Raw genomic sequence first — 20,551 nt, 5'->3', positions numbered from 1 at the left:
GGTCAAAGGAAATACTCTTAAAGAGGCAAGCACTTCACAAGAAAACAAAAATTCTAAAACATTTTCAAATCAACCATGCATGAAAATGTATTCGAAGGAATTTTCCAAAAAAAAAAAAGAGGAGAGCCTCACAAATAAAAAGGCCATGTCAATACCTTTTTTGAAATATCCAAAAAGAGAAGTGGTACAAAAGTCAGCTTATTGGTACTGAACTTCTTTACCAAGTAAAAGATGAGTAAGTTATATATATATATATATATATATATATATATATTTCAAAAAGGCAATTTCTAACTCAAGTGTCAAAAAATATTCAAAAAGAATTTGCTTATCAAACATCAAAAAAGAAAAAAATTCCTATCCTGTTGAAATAAGATGCAAATAGAAGTGATAAAAGTATACAAAGATAAAAATTTCTTAATAATTCTTGCGTTATTCCAGACAATATGTCTTTCTTTTTATTTTTAACGATCATATGAAACATTATATTTCGGCTATGATATTAAAGTTGTCAGATACATACATTTAAAAATGAGTTTATAAAGAACTTGATAAGATTGGATCTTTAAGCTTTAAAAACTTGAACTTTAAATAAGAAATGTTTAAAACTTCTTACACAAACTACCTCATATTAGGCACGTGCTCAACAGTAGAGGCGAAATCAGAATTTAAAGTTTATAGGTTTAAATTTGCCACTGAACTCATAGCTTCTTTTAATTAACGGGTGCACGATTAAATATTTATATTAATAAATTTCCTAATACAAATACAAAATCTAAGCAAAATTTATTAAATTCATTCAAGCCTGTACCGGATGCTCTAGCTCCAACCTTGCTCACCAATGTAGGTGTGTTCATGAAAAATCAAAAAATCAGAAAGTTCAACCAAATCTGAAAAAATCAATTATTTTTTATTTGATTTAGTTTTAGTTTTGAATTTTAAAAATTGATTTAATTGATTTAGTTCGATTTAAGATTTGAAAATCCGTCTTAATTCTTTTAGTTTCTTTTTAGGTGAATCTACTCAAATCAAACCACGAATAAGTGTGCAAGCAATCTTAGAAGAGGTTGGTGAAAGAAATATAGTGCTCCTAATATTCTCTTTTGCATCCGCTAAGGAAAATTGAACCAGAAAATGACAAACATTCCTAGTCACTGAGAAAGTGATAATATAAATACTCCTTTGCATCCACTAGCAGCTGAGCCACGTGATGCCCTCCTTTTCTATATAAAAAAGAGTACAAGTTATGTACATCATTACCATAAATTATTTTTAATTATTAAATTATTTAAAAAATATATACAATAAAATTTATTATACATCTTCAACCTTTTGACAAAAGTGAGTTGCTCTATTGGTAAATATCCTCTACTTCCGATTAAGAGGTTGTGGGTTCGAGTCATCCCAAGAGCAAGGTGGGTAGTTGTTGGAGGGAGGGAGCCAATGGTCTATCGGAAACAGCCTTTCTACCCCAGGGTAGGGGTAAGGTTTGCGTACACACTACCCTCCCCACACCTCACTAATGAGATTATACTGGATTGTTGTTGTATACATCTTCAACGTGTAAAAATTCCTTACAGTGTGATATTATTTCGCTTTCAAATTTCTTACATCTCTATTATTACTTGTTGTTTGTTTCGATTTTATTAATTTTGAGCAAAATTCATTTATAGCCACTCGGGCCAAACTTATAACATCCGATAGCCAAAAATTACAATATATATTTTATAGCCTAAAAATAATTCTAGAGGCTAGCCACCGAAATTGTCAAACTGGAGTTTGTTGAAATGGACAACTGCCCACCGATATTGACAAATAGAGAATTTAACTATGTCTATTCTCTTTCCCCTGTTTTCTCATCAATTGGAGTAAGGAAAATTTATAAGAAAAAATATGTTTTTCTTCAACAATTTTTCTATTTTTTCCCAAAAATTTCAAACATCTCACAAAATAAGAATGATCAACAAGAAGATCGGAGCAGAAGGGGTAGAAGATGTAGTTTTATTTGAGGATTATAAAGATGTTTGCTTTGTTGGTTAAAGGTAAAATCTTGCAGAAAAATATCTTGGGGTTTTATGAATTTTCTGGTGAAATCTCGAGGCTTGTTCTGCTTTTCAGTGAAACAAATAGCTGGGGAGTTCTGTTTTTCAGAATTTTGCTCTTTTTATTTGTTTGTTTAATCGTGAAGCACGATAATTAGCCAGAGTACACGTATAACCATTTACATTATTTTTCATTTGCAAGAATTTTGAATTTTAGTGTCAATAAATAATACTCCCACTAAAAACATTGGAACTATGAATTAAGGAGAATTACATCAATCACCAATGTTGCCAACTGGCAAATTTTGTGAGGGATCACACAATTATTTCCATTATTTTCTTGACGAGCTATAATCTTTTTTGGCTTACATGGTTTCATCAAATTAGAAAGAAAAGGAAATTTATGAAAAGAAGAATACAATTCTGGTTATAACTTTTAAATTCATATATGCAATTGGTCATTTAATTTTCCAATTATGTCTTGGTAAGTGGTAGTGTACAAGGCAAGAATGTACTGGAAGGTATATACAAAATAGACTGTCAACAACAACAACAACAATAACAAGCCCAATTTGATCTCATAAATAGGATCTGGAAAAGGTAGTGCGTACGTAGACCTTACCCCTACCTCATAGAGATAGAGAGTCTGTTTCCGATAGACCCTCTGCGTGCCAGCTTGTTCGAAACTAATTTTTAAACCAAATGCTCCTCGTGTCTTTGGAACTGAATTCTTCTTATCAAATTCGAAGTACCAATGGCGTTCTATCGTGTTTTAGAAGCATTAGTCGGCAATTAGCTTTAGAAAAGAGAGCTATTTCCCAGCTCACAACCACATAGCAAAGAGCAATACATGTGCAAAAATCAGCAATAATGATTATATGAGCAGTATACTTCCTATACTTCTCCAATCTTACACCACGAGTGCAATCAAAGTCTGGACTGTCACTATAAAAAAAATAATATATAAAATAGGCTATCACTGTATAATTTATATACAATATATTGTCACTATACAAAATATATACGAAAAATATACTAAATAGACTACCACTATACAAAATATATACAAAATAGACTGTCACTACACAAAATATATACTAAATAGACTGACACTATACAATTTATATACAATAGACCGTGACTATACACAATAGACTGTCACTATACAAAAAATATGCTAAATAGACTGTCACTATACAAAAAATATACTAAATAGACTGTCACTATACAAAATAGACTGTCACTATACAAAAAATATACAAAATAAATATTTCGAGCTATTAGATGTAATATGTTTGGGACGGAGGGACATTTCGTGTCAATGGGGAAAACCATGGGCTATTAAAATTTTGAGGGGTTATAGAGGGTCATTTTCTCATTAATTTTCTGGCTGCCGTTACTGTTTTCCTTTCCGTAGTTCTTCGTCATTACTCATTACTGCTTTGATTATACTTTCCTTGAGCCGGGGATTTACCGAAATATTTTCTCTACCTTCACAGGGTAGGAATAAGGTCTGCTTACATACTATCCTCCTCAGACCACACTTATAAAAATACACTCGGTATGTTGTTGTTATTGTTGATATGTATATTGGTTAAACTTTTCTAAATATAATAGTTTTATACTCGTGAAAATGACACCAGGTAGCCACTTTTAAGCATGTTGTTTAAGATATATCAACAGTTTATAATGTATTTAAAGATCAGCCAATTTCGTTCAAACTTAAGGATACGGCGTCCTAGAGTTTAAACCTCAAAATTGTTCGAAAATTATATTTAAAGTTCAAATCTTATGTTCTGAATTTTAAATTAATAGTTCAGAAATTCAGAAAATTTAGTCCTGAAGTTTGGGTGAATTGGCTAATCTTTAAATACAGTAAATATATTTTAAATAGAGTGCTTAAAAGTGATTATTGTTTCACTTCACCCAGTAAGAGCCATGTCAGAGTACCTTCCTTTTTGGTGTATAATCTCTGATTGGATATGGACCTTTTGGATTGTTTGAGTAAGAGAAGTAAAAATGAAAATTTATACAGACTAGCCTATGTGGCCTAGACAAAGAACTACGTACAAAATTTATGTGCTTTCATAAGTTCTTCTCTCTCTTTTTTATTGGTTGATTATATTCTAAGTTGGCATATTTAAATGGATTGTGTTCATTTTCACAACTTAGAATGAGAGAGAGGAAAGTAATTAGGAGGACTGTGATTCTTGATTTGTTATAATAAATTCTTTAATCATGCCTATTGAACTGAAATTTTCTTACAGAAAACGAGGTGATGGCATTAATCGGTGGGTTTTTTGGACTCAGCATAATGGTGATGAGTTGAACCAAGTTAAATCCCTCTTTCCAGTTCTCAGTAAGTTCTTCTATTTCTTTGTTTGTGTTTGTGGCCTTGGTCTTTTTTTCCTTTTTTTTTTTGAAATTGCATTTTTTTTTGTTGTATAATATTGGTCTGAGCTGAGATTAAATGGAGTGAAATGATTTGTGAGAATTCATATTGCCGATTCAACTTGCTCGACATTGAGTTGTAATTGTTGTTTGTAATGAATTGGGAAAGGAGCTGTTAAGAAAGCAAAATTAGTTAGTGGACAGTTACTGAAATAATTGAGAATCATTTTAAGCCTACATAGCCTGTAAATAATATGAGTCATAACAGTGATGTCTTGTAATTTTTCTTGAGAAATATCCGGAATTTTATCCATTTTTAGTATCAATGAAATTCATGTATCTTTTAATTTCTGTTGAGTATTAGAGATCACTAAGTTGAAGGGGAGCTTTGGTGTAACTGGTAATATTGTTGTCATGTGACCAGGAGGTTATGAGTTCGAGCCGTGGAAACAACCTCCTGTAGAAATGCAAGGTAAGGTTGCGTACAATAGACCCTTGTGGTACGGCCTTTCCCCGGACCTCGCGCATAGCGGGAGCTTAGTGCACCGGGCTGCCCTTATTAGAGATCATTAAGTTGTTTTGTTTCGAAATTCTCTAACGTCAATCTTGCTCGATTTTTCATTGAAAAGGAGATTCTACTCAACCTGATACAAATGGTGACAGTCAATTGAACAGATTGACAATCAAGAATCTAGTCGAGCTTCTTGATGTTCAAGGTACTTGTTTGATTCAATTTTGGGCACCTATAAGGATTAACAGTGGGAAGACTTTCTTAACAACAGCAGACCAGCCTTTTGCTTTTAATGGCAAGATTCACGAGGGTCTGTGGGCGTACAGGCGCGTATCTCTTCTCACAATAGCGTCCGTGGACTCCACAGAGATCGATGAAACTAAACGCGTCCATGTTCATGGCCGTCCAGCGCGCGTCTTCAGAAGTGGAATGCCTGAATTCAGCCCTCATGTCAGATACTATTACATGGATGAATACCCTTTGCGCAATTTCGCAATGTGTTTGGGAGTAGGTAGCTATTGGACTTTGCCAGTGTTTGAGAGTTCAGGTGACCGTTGCATTGGCGTACTGGAATATGCTTTCGAAGCAAATGTAGGTCTTGATCTTTACTCTACCTTAGACTGTCTCATCAACAATCACAGAATACTTAAGGTATATCCTATATGCCCCCTACTTTTTGTAGAGTTTAACTTCTATATATTGTCAATATAAAAGATACTTTTACACTATAAAGTCGCCTAAGAGATAGCTACAACCGACTACACCATCAGCTTTTATGAGCTAGATTATATATCCTCATAAGCATGACCACAAGAAATGCAATGTTCTCAAGTAATTTTGTGACTGAAAAACCTTGATAAACAGAAGTCACACGACATGCATGTTGGAGTTAATTCCACTCAGGTTTCAATTAAATAAGTGGAAGTTTTCAAGTTCACTACATCAAGTAACTTGGGCAAATGAAACTTTTGATAGTCTTGAGAATTTTGCTTACAACTCGAAAGTGAAACATTTCAAGAATTTGTGGATTAGGAGTCCTCAGGATAACCACTTTTGATGGTTACTCCTTCTGTACCATTGCTATTTTCCATGTTGGCTTTGGTGGAAACTTAGAAAATAATGATTGTTGTTGGGATTCTCATAACATTAGAGTTCTTAGTCTTCTGTCCTCATTGGATTGCTCATTGTCATCAACGACAATAACGACTACTACTACTACGACTTAGTCGCGAATAAGTTGGGTAAATTCCCCACATGATTGAATATCAAAATTGAATATCAATTGCAATTAGGCTTCCTCTAAATGCTCGAGTACAGCCTAGTTCGCTTTTAGTTGTATTTCATTCTACCCTGAACCTTATATTATTTGCAGACAATGGGTCTAGCTCTCATTCCTTCATGGTTAGCATGCTCGCAAGAGGTAAACTCTCCTCATTATGCATTTCTCTATAAGCAAGTGAAAAGTTGAACATTTATCTTGAACAATACATTAAAAAAAAAGGCTGCTCAGTGTACTAAGCTCCCGCTATGTGCGGGTTCCGGGGAAGGACGGACAACAAGGGTCTATTGTACGCAGCCTTACCCTGCATTTCTGCAAGAGGTTGTTTCTACGGCTCGAACACAACCCATGACCTCCTGGTCATATGGCGGCAACTTTTACCAGTTACGCCAAGGCTCCCCTTCTATCTTGAACAATACATGAAGTCTCTCTCTTTCCCACCTCCACTCTATTTATGTAATTTAATTTGCTCAAAGCAGATACAAGAAGTATGGGAGCAAGAACTTGCTAAAGTAAAGGAGGCCTTGGAAGTAACATGTAAGACTCACAGGTTACTCTTTGCTCAAACTTGGATTTCTGTGCTTGATTCAAGTAGAACACAAATGTTGATCACCTCGCCCCCAACCAAATATTGGAGTGAAGAGATAACGTCTCTTGAATTTTTGGCTGTTAGTGACCTACATCATGTACGGATTGGTCAAGGATTGGTTGGAAAAGTGCTTTCATCAAAGGGTTCATGTTTTTGCAGAGATATAACTCAATTGAGCATAGATTTTTACCCCTTCGTACCAATTGCACGCTGTGCTGGATTTACCGCCTGTTTTGCAATTTTTGTGAGACTGAATAGTGCATGCCACATGGTACTAGAATTCTTTTTACCTAATGATGAGACGCTCGATAGAAATCCACAAAGTTTCTTGAGCAAGCTATTAGCCACAATTCGAGAGCAACTTCCGAGCTTTTTCCTTGATTCAGGACCAAGCCTGTTTGTTGAGGTTATCAGAACTGCTCCTGTTGATGAGCTTGATTCCTTTGAGATAAGCCAACTACAACAAGGGGTTCGATCAAAGGGAAACGAAAAGATGGTGCTTTTTGATTCGTTGAATCAAGATTCCGCTGATTTAGGACCTTCGAGTTCAACTGACATAGGAGCTCATCACATGGAAATTGCAAAGGATACTCCTGATAACGGAGAAGAAACTGTGCTGCCAGATTCAGCACACAAACAAGGAGTTGAGGAAGCTGATGCAATGGACAAAGAAAAGAGTTCTGTAGATTTCATACTTGCAACATCATTTGCTGTTTCAGAGAAAAAATTGCAGCAAAACTTGTCTACTGATAAAGCTTCGCTTGATGAAAAACTTGATTCCTTCGAAATAGGCCATCGTCAACTTCCCTCGATGGTACAATATGACACCATCAATCAAATATTTGGTTTTGATCCTTCAAGTTCATCTGATTTAGAAGAAATTATAACTGCGGATTATGGACGTGATACTCAATTGAATCTTCAGTCAAAGAAGAGAGGAGAAAGTACACAGCCAGATTTGGCACATCAGCAGAGAGTGGAGGAAGCTGATGTAGGCGACAAACGAAGGCATTCTGTGCACGTCGAAGAGAATGCAAATTCCCATAATTGTCCAGAGAAACATAAAAGGATAAAGAGGATAGAAAAGGAGTATGGTATTAGTCGTAGTGTTCTAGAAGAACAATTTGGAAAGAAACTTTCTGATGCTGCAAAGAGTTTAGGAGGTAAGCATATCTTTTCAATATAGGCATTTCGCAACTTCATAAACATTCACCAAGCTTGATGCTAACTTTTTTTCTTGCAGTTGCTCGAAGTACCTTGAAGCGGATGTGCAGAGACTACGATATATACAGGTGGCCACGTAGTAAGTCTGCAAATGATGTATGCTCGCTTTCTGAAAACAAACCAGTAAAAAGAGTTGAAAACCAGACGGGGAATTCCAGTCGAGAAGACCTGCAGCTACCACATGCTGGTCTGTCTAATGGAATGGATACAACTACGACGTTGACTCAGAGGAAGAAACCTACGGCTACATTTCAGAGTGACAACGCCATGAGCGTAAAGGTAACTTACAAAGATGTGACTATAAGGTTTCCGTTCTCTCTTTCATCGGGGAAAATTGATTTGGAAACAGAAGTTGAAAAGAGATTGAAATTAGTACTTATTGGAAGTTATTCTATCAAGTATGAAGATGAAGATAACGATTGGATTGCAATAACTTGCGATTCAGATTTAGAGTATGGAATGCACACTTTAAGATCATTAGGAAGAACTACAATGAAGATGTTGGTTGAGCCCTTGAATTGATTTTACTGATTATGTACACGATATATGTCCCTTATTTTTAGTGTACACAACTTGTGTTACATTCTAGAGGTTTTCAACACTCTAAGAATGATATTCCTTGTTTTTCCATCATCTGATTCTGGTTTAATATTTCTATCTATTTTCCAAGAAAGAAACAAATGTTAGACAAAGTAAGCCATTAATACTTGTATTAGAATAGACTATCTATATCATACCCCTTGGGGTGCGGCCCTTTTCCGGACCCTGCGGGAATACGGGATGCCTTGTTCATCGGGCCACCCTCTTTTTTTAATAGCAGAAACCGAGAAGTTCTTATCAACCTTACAATAAGAAAAAAAGTTAGTGTAAAAAATTTATCTTTAGAGGACAAATGTTCCACTGTCCCTTAACCACAATTATTTTCTTTCTAATTTAGTTAGGTATAAATACTCGGTGCAGGTAAGTATTTGCCCATGAAATTAGTCCGCGTGTTCTAGAAGAACAATTTGAAAAGGAAATTCCTGCAGAAAATTGAGACCACTGGTAATCATAAGACCTAAATTAGAATCTGACACTCAAGTTTCTTCTAATGATATCTTTCAGCTCAAATCTTTGCTCGTTTAGAGAAATAATAGAGCTTTAATATAATCTATGAGAAATTAGGAGAGTTTATGTCTAATAAGAGTGCATGAAGGTTCTAACAGCAGCTGAAATATTGGACCCTTGTCCATTGAAAGGCGCATTGGGAAAGTTGCATACCGGGTGGATACCCCAGCTTGGTGGAAAATCCATCCTGTTTTCCATGTCAGTCTCCTGAAACCTTTTCGGGAAGATGTGGAGGATCCTTCACGAAGCCAACTCACAATACCAAGTATTCGAGGCCCCAATTCAACCGGAAAAAGGCGTGCTGAAGCTATTCTTGATGATCGAGTGATTCACGCCTCAAGAAAAGATCACCAGGAGTTCTTGGTGAAATGGCAGGGATGTGATGCAGAGGAGAATACTTGGGAGAGGGGAACAAACCTCAAAGCCTACAAGAGCCTGATTGATGATTACCTTGCAAGGAAGGCGCCGAGGACGTCGCCAACTCAGGTGGGGGAGAATGTCATGGGCGGCTTTCCAGCCATGCCCCATGATCCCTTGGACGCGCCCCGTGGCGTCCTGGCCAGCCTCCCAACGCCCGTCGCCACGGTCGGCCCCGTGGTCTCGGCAGCTCCAAGTGACAAGCGCGCATGTGCCTCTGTCGCCCCACCGATAGCCATCGCCAGCGCCCAGCCACAGGCAAAAGCCAACAGCGCCGCGCGCGCAGACAATGCCGCGCGCGCAGACCCTGATGCTAAAGACAAAGTTGCTGCCAACGGACTTGCTGCTGCTTTGTAGAAGACTAAGTCCTTTTCATTGTAAATATAGAGTAGTTTTGCTGCATTTTCTTTAAGTGTGATTTTCCAGCTTTCATAGGTCTAGTCATGTAACTTTGGTTTATTTTTTTAAGCATTATTAAGGGGGACCAAGCAATCAAAACTTTCAAGCAAGCAAACAATTCTCTGTACTGGTGTCTCTCCCCCCCGACACCGTCTTGTTTTCTGTAATAGTTTTCATTCAATGCAATCAAGCTTTCTTTCATTCTCAATTCTCTTTTCTGCTCTCTTTCAATTGCTCATGACATTGGTTTTCCCGTACGGCACTGACAATCTAGTCTAGCGTACGGAGGGGACCTCAGTTGGCGGACAGCAACCGTACTGACATCGGTTGCCTAGCCTTACGTCGCCCTTCCAAGGAACTTCAGGAAGGCGCCGCGTAACAGTTGGTATCAGAGCCTAGGCTCGACATCGGACGAGGGATCACATTGCAATTACCACCATTTCTGACCATGGTGAATTATGGGGATCGCATCGCGACCCTTGAGGGAACGGTTGACGCATTACGGCCCATCGTGGAAATGGTGCCCGATCTAAAAACCAGCCTAGTGCAAAGGTTGGACGACCTGGACCGCAGACTCACCCAGGCCGAAGTTGACATAGAAAACATCAGCCGCGACTCTGAAGGAGACCGGCAAACAGCAGCCACAGAGGCAGCTGAAATTTTTGGTAAATTTGAGGTCCTCCAGCAGGAGCGTGCCGAGGATTTAGCCAACAGGGAACAAGAGGCAGACAGGGTGACTGCCATGCAACAAACCATTGACAACTTGACAGGCCAGCTCAATGTTGTCAATGCTGCTTTACAAGGCCTACTTCGAGGAGGCGGAAACCAATTTGGGGGTGGTGTGAACCTCGCCCCCATGGCACAAAAGCTGAAAATTCCTGAGCCAAAGCCATACAGTGGAGCTCGGAATGCCAAAGAAGTGGAAAATTTCATTTTCGACATCGAGCAATACTTCGATGCCGTGGGAAGCCTGGAAGAAGCTAAGAAGGTAGCAACTGCTGCCATGTATCTTCAGGGTGATGCCAAACTATGGTGGCGGGTGAAGTACGAAGCCATCAAGGCAGGTGAAGATGCCCTCGACACATGGGCGGAACTGAAGGCAGCCATACGCCTACAGTTCTTCCCCGAAAATGTTGAGTACAATGCCAGGAGAAAGTTGCGGGAGCTCCGCCAGACCAAATCAGTGCGAGATTACGTGCGGGAATTCTCCGCGCTCATGCTGAACATCCGTGACATGGGGGACAAAGACAAACTCTTCACCTTCCTGGAAGGGTTGAAACCTTATGCCCGGATGGAGTTGCAGAGACAAAGGGTAGACACGTTGCCTAAGGCAATCCAAGCAGCAGAGTGCCTTGGGGATTACCAAGTGGAAGCCCGGAAGGATAGGCCTCAACAGCCTGTCCGAGGAGGATACAAAGGGGGCCAACCAAACACTAGTGGCCCTAGCAGAAGTGGAGGAGACCGGAGTGCACCCAAATCCAAGACTCCCTCTTCCGGCAGTACTAGTGCTGCATCTAACAACAATGATCGGGGGAGGAAGCCCCCCTCAGGATGTCGCCATTGCGGCGGACCACATTGGAATAATGAATGTCCACATGCACAGATGAATGCCCATCAAGCTTTTGAGGATGGGACGGATGACGACGCCGATGATGCGGACCAGACCGAGCCAGTAGGTGCATTCAATGCAATTGTTGGCTCCATTTCTGAGCCCTTAGCGGGTACCAGTGCCGGTATCCGCAAGAAGAAGGACCCCTGTCCAATTGCCAGGAAAGGAAATAAGAAGGCGAATTTGAGGACTCCTCCTCATCAAGAGAGGACCCTAATGTTCGTTGACATGAAGGTAAATGGCAAGCCCATTCGGGCAATGATAGACACAGGTGCCACCCACAACTACTTAGCCTCGACTCAGGTGGAGCGTCTTGGACTAGTCGTAGGAAAGGGCAAAGGTCGTGTGAAGGCTATCAACTCACCACCTCAACCAGTGGGTGGAATAGCCAAAGAAGTACCAGTGAAGCTTGGCCCTTATGAAGGAAAGTTCAACCTGCGCGTAGTGATCATAGATGACTTTGAGTTAATCGTGGGGTTGGAATTCCTGAGACAGACCAATACCATGCCCGCACCGTATGCAGACATGCTGCTGATGATGGGGGCAAATGGGGCCAAGCCCTGCATTATTCCGTGCATTCCCATGAAGATGGCAGCCGAGAACATCTCGGCCTTGCAGTTGAAGAAGGGGGTAAAAAGACATGAACCCACGTTCCTGGCTACCCTCTGCATGGAAGATATAGAACGCTCCTCGGGTCCCATTCCTGCACCCGTGAAGGAGTTACTTCTGGAATTTGAAGACATCATGCCACAAGACATGCCAAAGCGTCTTCCGCCTAGGCGAACTGTGGACCATGAGATTGAGTTGGTGCCGGGTGCGAAGCCACCTGCCCGGGCGCCATACAGAATGTCACAACCCGAACTCGCCGAGCTTCGGAGACAATTGACGGAAATGCTAGACACAGGGATCATTGTGCCCTCTAAGTCCCCATACGGGTCCCCTGTGCTATTCCAAAAGAAACATGATGGTAGTTTGCGACTCTGCGTGGATTACCGGGCTCTAAACAAAATCACCGTGAAAAACAAGTACCCTATTCCGCTAATGGCAGACTTGTTTGATAGACTGGGTGGTGCGACGGTATTCACCAAAATAGACCTGAGGACAGGTTATTGGCAAGTTCGGATTGCCGATGGTGATGAGCACAAGACGACCTGTGTGACAAGATATGGGTCGTACGACTTCCTGGTTATGCCCTTTGGCTTGACTAACGCACCATGGCATTGCTTCGCCGTGTATATTATTGGCCTCAAATGGTCGATGACGTCGCTCAGTATGTGAAGACTTGTCTAGTATGCCAGAAAGATAAGTCAGACCGCTTGACGCAGGCAGGGCTCTTGGAACCACTAGCTGTACCAAAAAGACCTTGGGAAAGCGTTTCCCTGGACTTCATCACCGGATTGCCCAAGGTCGGAGATCTCACAACTATCTTGGTTGTGGTGGATCGGTTTTCCAAGTATGCTACCTTTATAGCAGCCCCACAATATATATCAGCAGAAGATACAGCTCGACTATTCTTCTCTCATGTCGTCAAGTATTGGGGCTTACCTAAAGACATTGTTAGTGATCGCGACTCACGCTTCACTAGCAATTTTTGGACCCAACTCTTTAAGTGCCTCGGGTCAAAATTGAGTCATAGCTCAAGTTTTCATCCGCAATCTGATGGCCAGACGGAGCGATTCAATGGCATGCTAGAGGAATATCTCTGGCACTTTGTGACCGGATCGCAGAAGAATTGGGTAAAGCTTCTGGATGCTGCTCAACTGTGTTTCAATTCACAAAAGAGCTCAAGTACCAACAAAAGCGCTTTTGAAATTGTTACCGGACAGCAACCGCTACTCCCACACACAGTGAACGCACCAAACATGTCAAAATCTCCTCGGGCTGCCAGCTTCTCAAAAGAATGGAAGCAAAATTTGGAGATAGTGCGGAGCTATCTTGTCAAAGCCCAAAAGCGGATGAAGAGGCATGCTGATCAGAATCGCCGCTTTGTGGAATACCAGGTGGGAGACAAAGTGATGGTCAAAATCCCAAAGCGGTACTTGTTTGCAGGGGTCCATGACCCTCGCCTATTGCAAAAATATATTGGACCCTTGTCCATTGAAAGGCGCATTGGGAAAGTTGCATACCGGGTGGATACCCCAGCTTGGTGGAAAATCCATCCTGTTTTCCATGTCAGTCTCCTGAAACCTTTTCGGGAAGATGTGGAGGATCCTTCACGAAGCCAACTCACAATACCAAGTATTCGAGGCCCCAATTCAACCGGAAAAAGGCGTGCTGAAGCTATTCTTGATGATCGAGTGATTCACGCCTCAAGAAAAGATCACCAGGAGTTCTTGGTGAAATGGCAGGGATGTGATGTAGAGGAGAATACTTGGGAGAGGGGAACAAACCTCAAAGCCTACAAGAGCCTGATTGATGATTACCTTGCAAGGAAGGCGCCGAGGACGTCGCCAACTCAGGTGGGGGAGAATGTCATGGGCGGCTTTCCAGCCATGCCCCATGATCCCTTGGACGCGCCCCGTGGCGTCCTGGCCAGCCTCCCAACGCCCGTCGCCACGGTCGGCCCCGTGGTCTCGGCAGCTCCAAGTGACAAGCGCGCATGTGCCTCTGTCGCCCCACCGATAGCCATCGCCAGCGCCCAGCCACAGGCAAAAGCCAACAGCGCCGCGCGCGCAGACAATGCCGCGCGCGCAGACCCTGATGCTAAAGACAAAGTTGCTGCCAACGGACTTGCTGCTGCTTTGTAGAAGACTAAGTCCTTTTCATTGTAAATATAGAGTAGTTTTGCTGCATTTTCTTTAAGTGTGATTTTCCAGCTTTCATAGGTCTAGTCATGTAACTTTGGTTTATTTTTTTTAAGCATTATTAAGGGGGACCAAGCAATCAAAACTTTCAAGCAAGCAAACAATTCTCTGTACTGGTGTCTCTCCCCCCCGACACCGTCTTGTTTTCTGTAATAGTTTTCATTCAATGCAATCAAGCTTTCTTTCATTCTCAATTCTCTTTTCTGCTCTCTTTCAATTGCTCATGACATTGGTTTTCCCGTACGGCACTGACAATCTAGTCTAGCGTACGGAGGGGACCTCAGTTGGCGGACAGCAACCGTACTGACATCGGTTGCCTAGCCTTACGTCGCCCTTCCAAGGAACTTCAGGAAGGCGCCGCGTAACAGTTGGTATCAGAGCCTAGGCTCGACATCGGACGAGCAAATTAGTAAAGACAGACGGTGAATTCCGTCCATTAAAATGGCAACAACTGATGATACTTTGAATCAAAGGAATGAATTCAAGGCTACAGACCAACAGTTTAAACTGACAACAACAAGAATTTTGAATAATCATGAAAATGGTGAGAGATTGACAGAAAGGAAGCTGAAATAATTTATGACAAATAGCTCTGATTTTGAAGACAACAGAATAATCATGATGGTTTAATTTTTGCCTCAATGTACTCAATGAGTTAAGTTGCAAGGAAGAAACGAGCAAATTAAGACTCAATGTACTATCAATGAAAATGAATCAAACTACACCTCAACCACAATCTATTAGGAATCAGCAGATGATTCCTCTGTATGGTCCATTTTATTTGTGCCATTGGCCATTTCATTCAATTATGAATCATTTATATTAAATTGCAGGTTCAATCTAGACGCAAGTTCAGAATTTACAGTCATTATTCAGAATAAGTGTAATCTCTGTGAAACAACAATAACAACATACCCAGTAAAGTCTCACAAATGAGGTCTGGGGAAAGTAAAGATGTTTCTGATAGACTCTCTGCTAAAGAAACGCATAATTACCGCAATTAAGATAAGGAAATGCGACAAAGGAAAATCCAGGTAAAGATAAACAGTAATCACGGTCAGAAAAAGATAACCGAAGCAAAAGCAATACAGGTCCGAAATCTAAAAATAGGGAATACGAGAATACACTAGTACTACAGGAATAACAAGCAATACAGGTATGAAAAAGAATTACACTTGACGCCTTTCTAACCTTCTACCTTAATCCTGGATCTCCACACCCTCCTATCAAGGGTCATGTCCTTGACAAGCTGAAGATGTGTCATGTCCTGCCTAATCACCACTCTCAATACTTCTTCGACCTACCTCTACCTCTCCTTGGCCCCACCATAGCCATCCTCTCACACCTGCTCACCGGGATCTGTGCATCTCATCTTCACATGCCCAAAACTTCTCGTATTAATATGCAAGGTAATGGGAAGATTGATGATGATGTCACCTATCGTATTGCAACGGAGTAGATGAAATGGAGACTCGCATCTGGCGTCTTGTATGATAAAAAGGTGCCACTGAGACTTGAAGATAAATTTTACAGAGTGGTTGTTAGACCGCCTATGTTGTATGAGGCGGAGTATTGGCCAGTCAAGACCTCTCATGTTCAGAAAATGAAAGTAACGGTAATGAAGATATCGAGATGGATGTATGGACATAGTAAGAGAAATATGATTTGGAATGAAGAGATATTCGGGACAAGGTAGGAGTGGCCACAGTGGCGGATAAGATGCAGGAAGCACAATTGAGAAGGTTTGGGCATGTGAAGATGAGATGCACAGATCCCGATGAGTAGGTGTGAGAGGTTGGCTATGGTGGGGCCAAGGAGAGGTAGAGGTAGGCCGAAGAAGTATTACGAGTGGTGATTAGGCAGGACATGACACATCTTCAGCTTGTCAAGGACATGACCCTTGATAGGAGGGTGTGGAGATCCAGGATTAAGGTAGTAGGTTAGAAAGACATCAAGTGTAATTCTTTTTCGTACATGTATTGCTTGTTATTCCTGTAGTACTAGAGTATTCTCGTGTTCCCTATTTTTATATTTCAGACCTGTATTGCTTTTGCTTCGATTATCTTTTTCTGACTGTGATTACTGTTTATCTTTACATGGATTTTCCTTTGTCGCATTTTCTTATCTTATTTGCGGTAATTATGCATTTCTTTAGAAGATAGTCTATCGGAAACACCATCTCTTCTTTGCCCATACCTCATTTGTGAGACTTTACTGGGTATATTGTTATTGTTGTTTCATAAAAATTACACTTATTCTGAATAATGACCGTAAATTTTGAACTTGCGTCTGGATTGAACCAGCAATTTAATATAAATGATTCATAATTGAATGAAATGGCCAATGGCACAAATAAAATGGACCATATAGAGGAATCATCTGCTGATCCCTAATAGTTTGTGGTTGAGGTGTAGTTTGATTCATTTTAATTGATAGTACATTGAGTTTTATTTTGCTCATTTCTTCCTTGCAACTTAACTCATTAAGTACATTGAGGCAAAAATTAAACCATCATGATTATTCTGTTGTCTTCAAAATCAGAGCTATTTGTCATAGATTATTTCAGCTTCCTTTCTGTCAATCTCTCACCAATTTCATGATTATTCAAAATTCTGTCACGCCCCGACCTTGGGGAGCGCGACCGGCGCTCAACAGAGTTACCCTGGTCGAGCAAGCCTGCACAATGTCGTCTACCCAACTCACCCATGAATAAAGAAAAGAATACATTTCATTAATTAGACGGTAAGGGGCCATGTGTACAACACATGTTCATTTTCACAAGTTACATCATTAACAAATTCCTAAAATAGTACACTATACAATCATAGTTCAAGTGGAACAGATGATACAATTACAATATTTTTATTTCAACCTTCCCAAAATAAGATACAACTCACACTATGTCTACGGAGCCTCTAACAGAAACAAAAATGTGCTAAGATAGTGTCGGCAACAAGGCCCCGGCTATACCTCAAAATGCTATGTACAAAGGATAAGAGATACAGGACCCCGAAATGAAGTGGGGTTCACCAAGTCATTTGAGGAGAGGGTGTATTGTTGTCACTGATCAATACCACCTGTATCTATTAAATATGTAGTGCCCTCGACAAAAGGGACGTTAGTACATATGGAATAGTGCTAATATGTAAAACTAAACACCCTCTCATTAGAACAAATAACGGTAAACGGAGAAGGGAACATGAAATCATTAAGAGACTCAAACCACATCAAGGTGTCAAGTTAGGGGAAAGATAATTTCAAGTAAGTTTCAATCTTTTTAAGTTGGGAGATCTTTAGTACCAATACACCATCGTATTTTTAGCACGGAGTCCGATCTCAGCCCAACCAGCTAAGCCATCTCACCTCAAGACATCCACTCACAATACCACCATGTGCGTGGCATGTCGTCCGATCTCAACCCGATCGACTAAGCCGTCTCACCACAATGCCGTGTGGATCGACATCACATCACATTTCGCTAGAAATAATCTCATCCCATTCAAGGGGAAACATCTCAACACATCATTTTCATACCATATAAGGGGAAACAATCTCATCACATTAACACGGGTATTTACCTCTCAATCACTACTACACCGACATGTGTAGTTTCAGGGTTAGGTTATTTTGACCTACCCTTCCTCAGTGACTAAACGATACTCCCAAAGCATTTATTATTAAAAAGATTCACAACTCATTTTAACATCTTGTTCATGCCTCTTTGTTTTATTGGAACTAATGGCCTCGAATGTAATATCATTTTTGGCACGTTGGACGTATTTCATATTCCATACTTACTGTTTCACTTTCAAACATCATCGCGGATCGTCAACAACAAACATTTTTATTCAAGACTTTAAGTACCCATCTGAGCAATTAAGGGTCTTAGGGACATGTGATTTCTTACACAATTCGACATGATAGCTTTCATTAGAAATACGTTTTCAAGTCATAACATATTAACACACAACCCATACCTAAATCACATTCTCAAATAGTAATTCAACATAGCAAAAATATTTGGAATACATATTGAACGCATATATCTTTTGACACGAGGCTTATTCAGAATAATCAATTTATAATGAGCAACACGGGACTTACAAGGCCATTGTGGGGTTCAATTCTAAAAGAGGAGTTTTGACAACATACCTCACTTTGAGCTTTTCTTAATTCACTACACAGTTCCGAAAATCCTAGCAACTTTGATCTATCTAGAGATATAGCAAAATTGAACACAAATTAGGAAGGAGTTCATGTTTCCAGCTCATTTGAGCATTTTATCAAACACTAGGTGGGTATTATAATTTCAAGGTCCTCATATGGTGGATTCCTTCATTCCACTATCCAAAGTCTATCCAGTTTAGCTCAACAATCTTTTCCCAAACCTTGATAGTACATGCATGCATAATGGACAACTCCCACACTCAAGAATGGCTTTTCTCATTACTTATTTTTTGTTAAATCCCGAAATTGAGGGCTAGAGGGTAGAATCTTACCTTTAGGATGAAAACCTAGTGAGGTTTTCCTTGCTAATTCCCCAAGCCTTGAGCAAGAATTGAGAAACAATGAGTTTAGGAATCCCTTTTCACTCTAGAGCACTTCCCCACTCTCAAAATATCACGTTTTTACCTTACAAATAGTCTTCAACGACTGTATATCGAAATAGGGTTGGGTTAAAAAAATTAGAAAAATGAAGCCCCGTTGCAGATCTGCGGTCGCATAAATGAAGCCTCGTTGCAGATCTGCGGTCGCATATGCGACCGCATAATGCTTCTGTGGTCCGCAAAATAGACTGCATAATGGACCTCCGAAACTAGGCATTTCGGCTTCACTCTGCGACAGGTCTGCGGTCCGCAGACCAATTCTTCAGTCGCATAATGTATCGCAGAACGCCCCTCCGAATGTTTTATGTTAGATCTGTGATAGATTGTGCGGCCCGCAAAATGATTATGCAGTCACATAATAGACAACATAATGGTCCTAAAATTAGCTCAAGTTTCTGCTTCATTTCGCGGCAGATCTACGGTCCGCAGATCAGTTCTGTGATCGCAGAACGGACCGTAGAAATGCCTTGCGCTGCCAAAAATTTTCTTCAACTCCCCAACACACTGTTCAACCCAAAAGGTTTGTATCTTCTATAATCATCAATACATAAATCTATCTCGGCACCACGAAACCCCGGGTTTTAGGTAAAATTTTATCGGGCCTTACATCCTCCCCCACTTAGGATCATTCATCCTCGAATGAGGGACAAAATCCGCCATTAGCATCCACTGTGATTCAACTATTACTTAACACACCAACAATCCCCAAATTATTTACTAACTCCCTAAATTTCCAAATATTTCGGCAGAGCTTCCCCTGTAATTGGGCCTATCCACCTGTCATAGAATCCCATAAACCAATTCTAACAACATAACCATAACACAACGATGTAAAACAATATGGAAATAATACCGGAAACAACGCCATAAACATTGTATTACCAAGAGGGATTATCCTGAGCATAAGTTGTACAGGGGGAACATAATTTGTGGAAAGTTAGCTCTTTAACAACATGGATACAATTACATAGCTATTCAAATAAATTAGGGTACTTGTTCTTTATCTCTTCCTCGTCTTCACATGTGGCCTCTTCAACCTGTTGGTTTCGCCATAGCACTTTCACGGAGGCAATCTCTTTATTTCTCAACTTCTGGACTTGCCTATCAAGAATGGTAATTGGAATTTCTTCATAAGTCAGTCCTTCATTAACCTCTATAGTCTCAACCGGAACAATAAGCGACGGATCTCTAACCACCTTCTTCAACATGGATATATGAAATACCGGGTACACTAAAGACATCTCTGTAGGTAGTTCTAGCCTGTAAGCCACCTGACCGATCCTCTGAATGATTCTGTACGGTCCTACATACCTTGGACTCAATTTCCCCTTCTTACCAAACCGCATTACCCCCTTCATTGGGGGGGGGGACCTTCAAGAATACCCAATCATCCTCTTAGAACTCCAAATTCCTACGACGTATATCCGAATAGGACTTCTGATGACTCTGGGAAGTTTTCAACTGTTCCTTAATGATCTTAACCTTCTCCATAGCCTGATGCGCAAGGTATGGTCCTATCAACTCTGCTTCCCCAATCTCTAACCATCTAATGGGAGATCTACATCTCCTACC

General features: G+C 40.4%; 2 protein-coding genes across 3 annotated transcripts; one reads left to right on the top strand and one right to left on the bottom strand.

Annotated features, from left to right (window-relative positions):
• The first annotated feature begins 4,000 nt into the window (after positions 1–4,000).
• LOC104086578 (protein NLP7-like) lies at positions 4,001–8,666 on the top strand. Of its 2 annotated transcripts, XM_070188343.1 has the most exons (6): positions 4,001–4,401; positions 4,858–4,905; positions 5,063–5,595; positions 6,317–6,364; positions 6,703–7,975; positions 8,056–8,666. In XM_070188343.1, the coding sequence occupies exons 1-6, from the start codon at positions 4,281–4,283 to the stop codon at positions 8,556–8,558; spliced, it is 2,526 nt and encodes an 841-aa protein (XP_070044444.1). In that variant the 5' UTR covers positions 4,001–4,280; the 3' UTR covers positions 8,559–8,666. The 2 variants fall into 2 exon arrangements, with proteins under 2 accessions (XP_070044444.1, XP_070044445.1); XM_070188344.1 differs by lacking the exon at positions 4,858–4,905.
• Positions 8,667–19,950: 11,284 nt separating this feature from the next.
• Positions 19,951–20,325, bottom strand: LOC138902109 (uncharacterized). The gene has a single exon (XM_070189922.1). It carries the CDS (start codon positions 20,323–20,325, stop codon positions 19,951–19,953), a length of 375 nt encoding a protein of 124 aa, XP_070046023.1.
• Between the last annotated feature and the right edge of the window lie 226 nt (positions 20,326–20,551).

The sequence above is a fragment of the Nicotiana tomentosiformis genome, chromosome 11, assembly GCF_000390325.3.
Source record: "Nicotiana tomentosiformis chromosome 11, ASM39032v3, whole genome shotgun sequence".
Taxonomy (NCBI): Eukaryota; Viridiplantae; Streptophyta; class Magnoliopsida; order Solanales; family Solanaceae; genus Nicotiana; species Nicotiana tomentosiformis.
The sequence above is the reverse complement of the archived record's forward strand: the minus strand, read 5'-3'. Positions and strand labels throughout refer to the sequence as shown.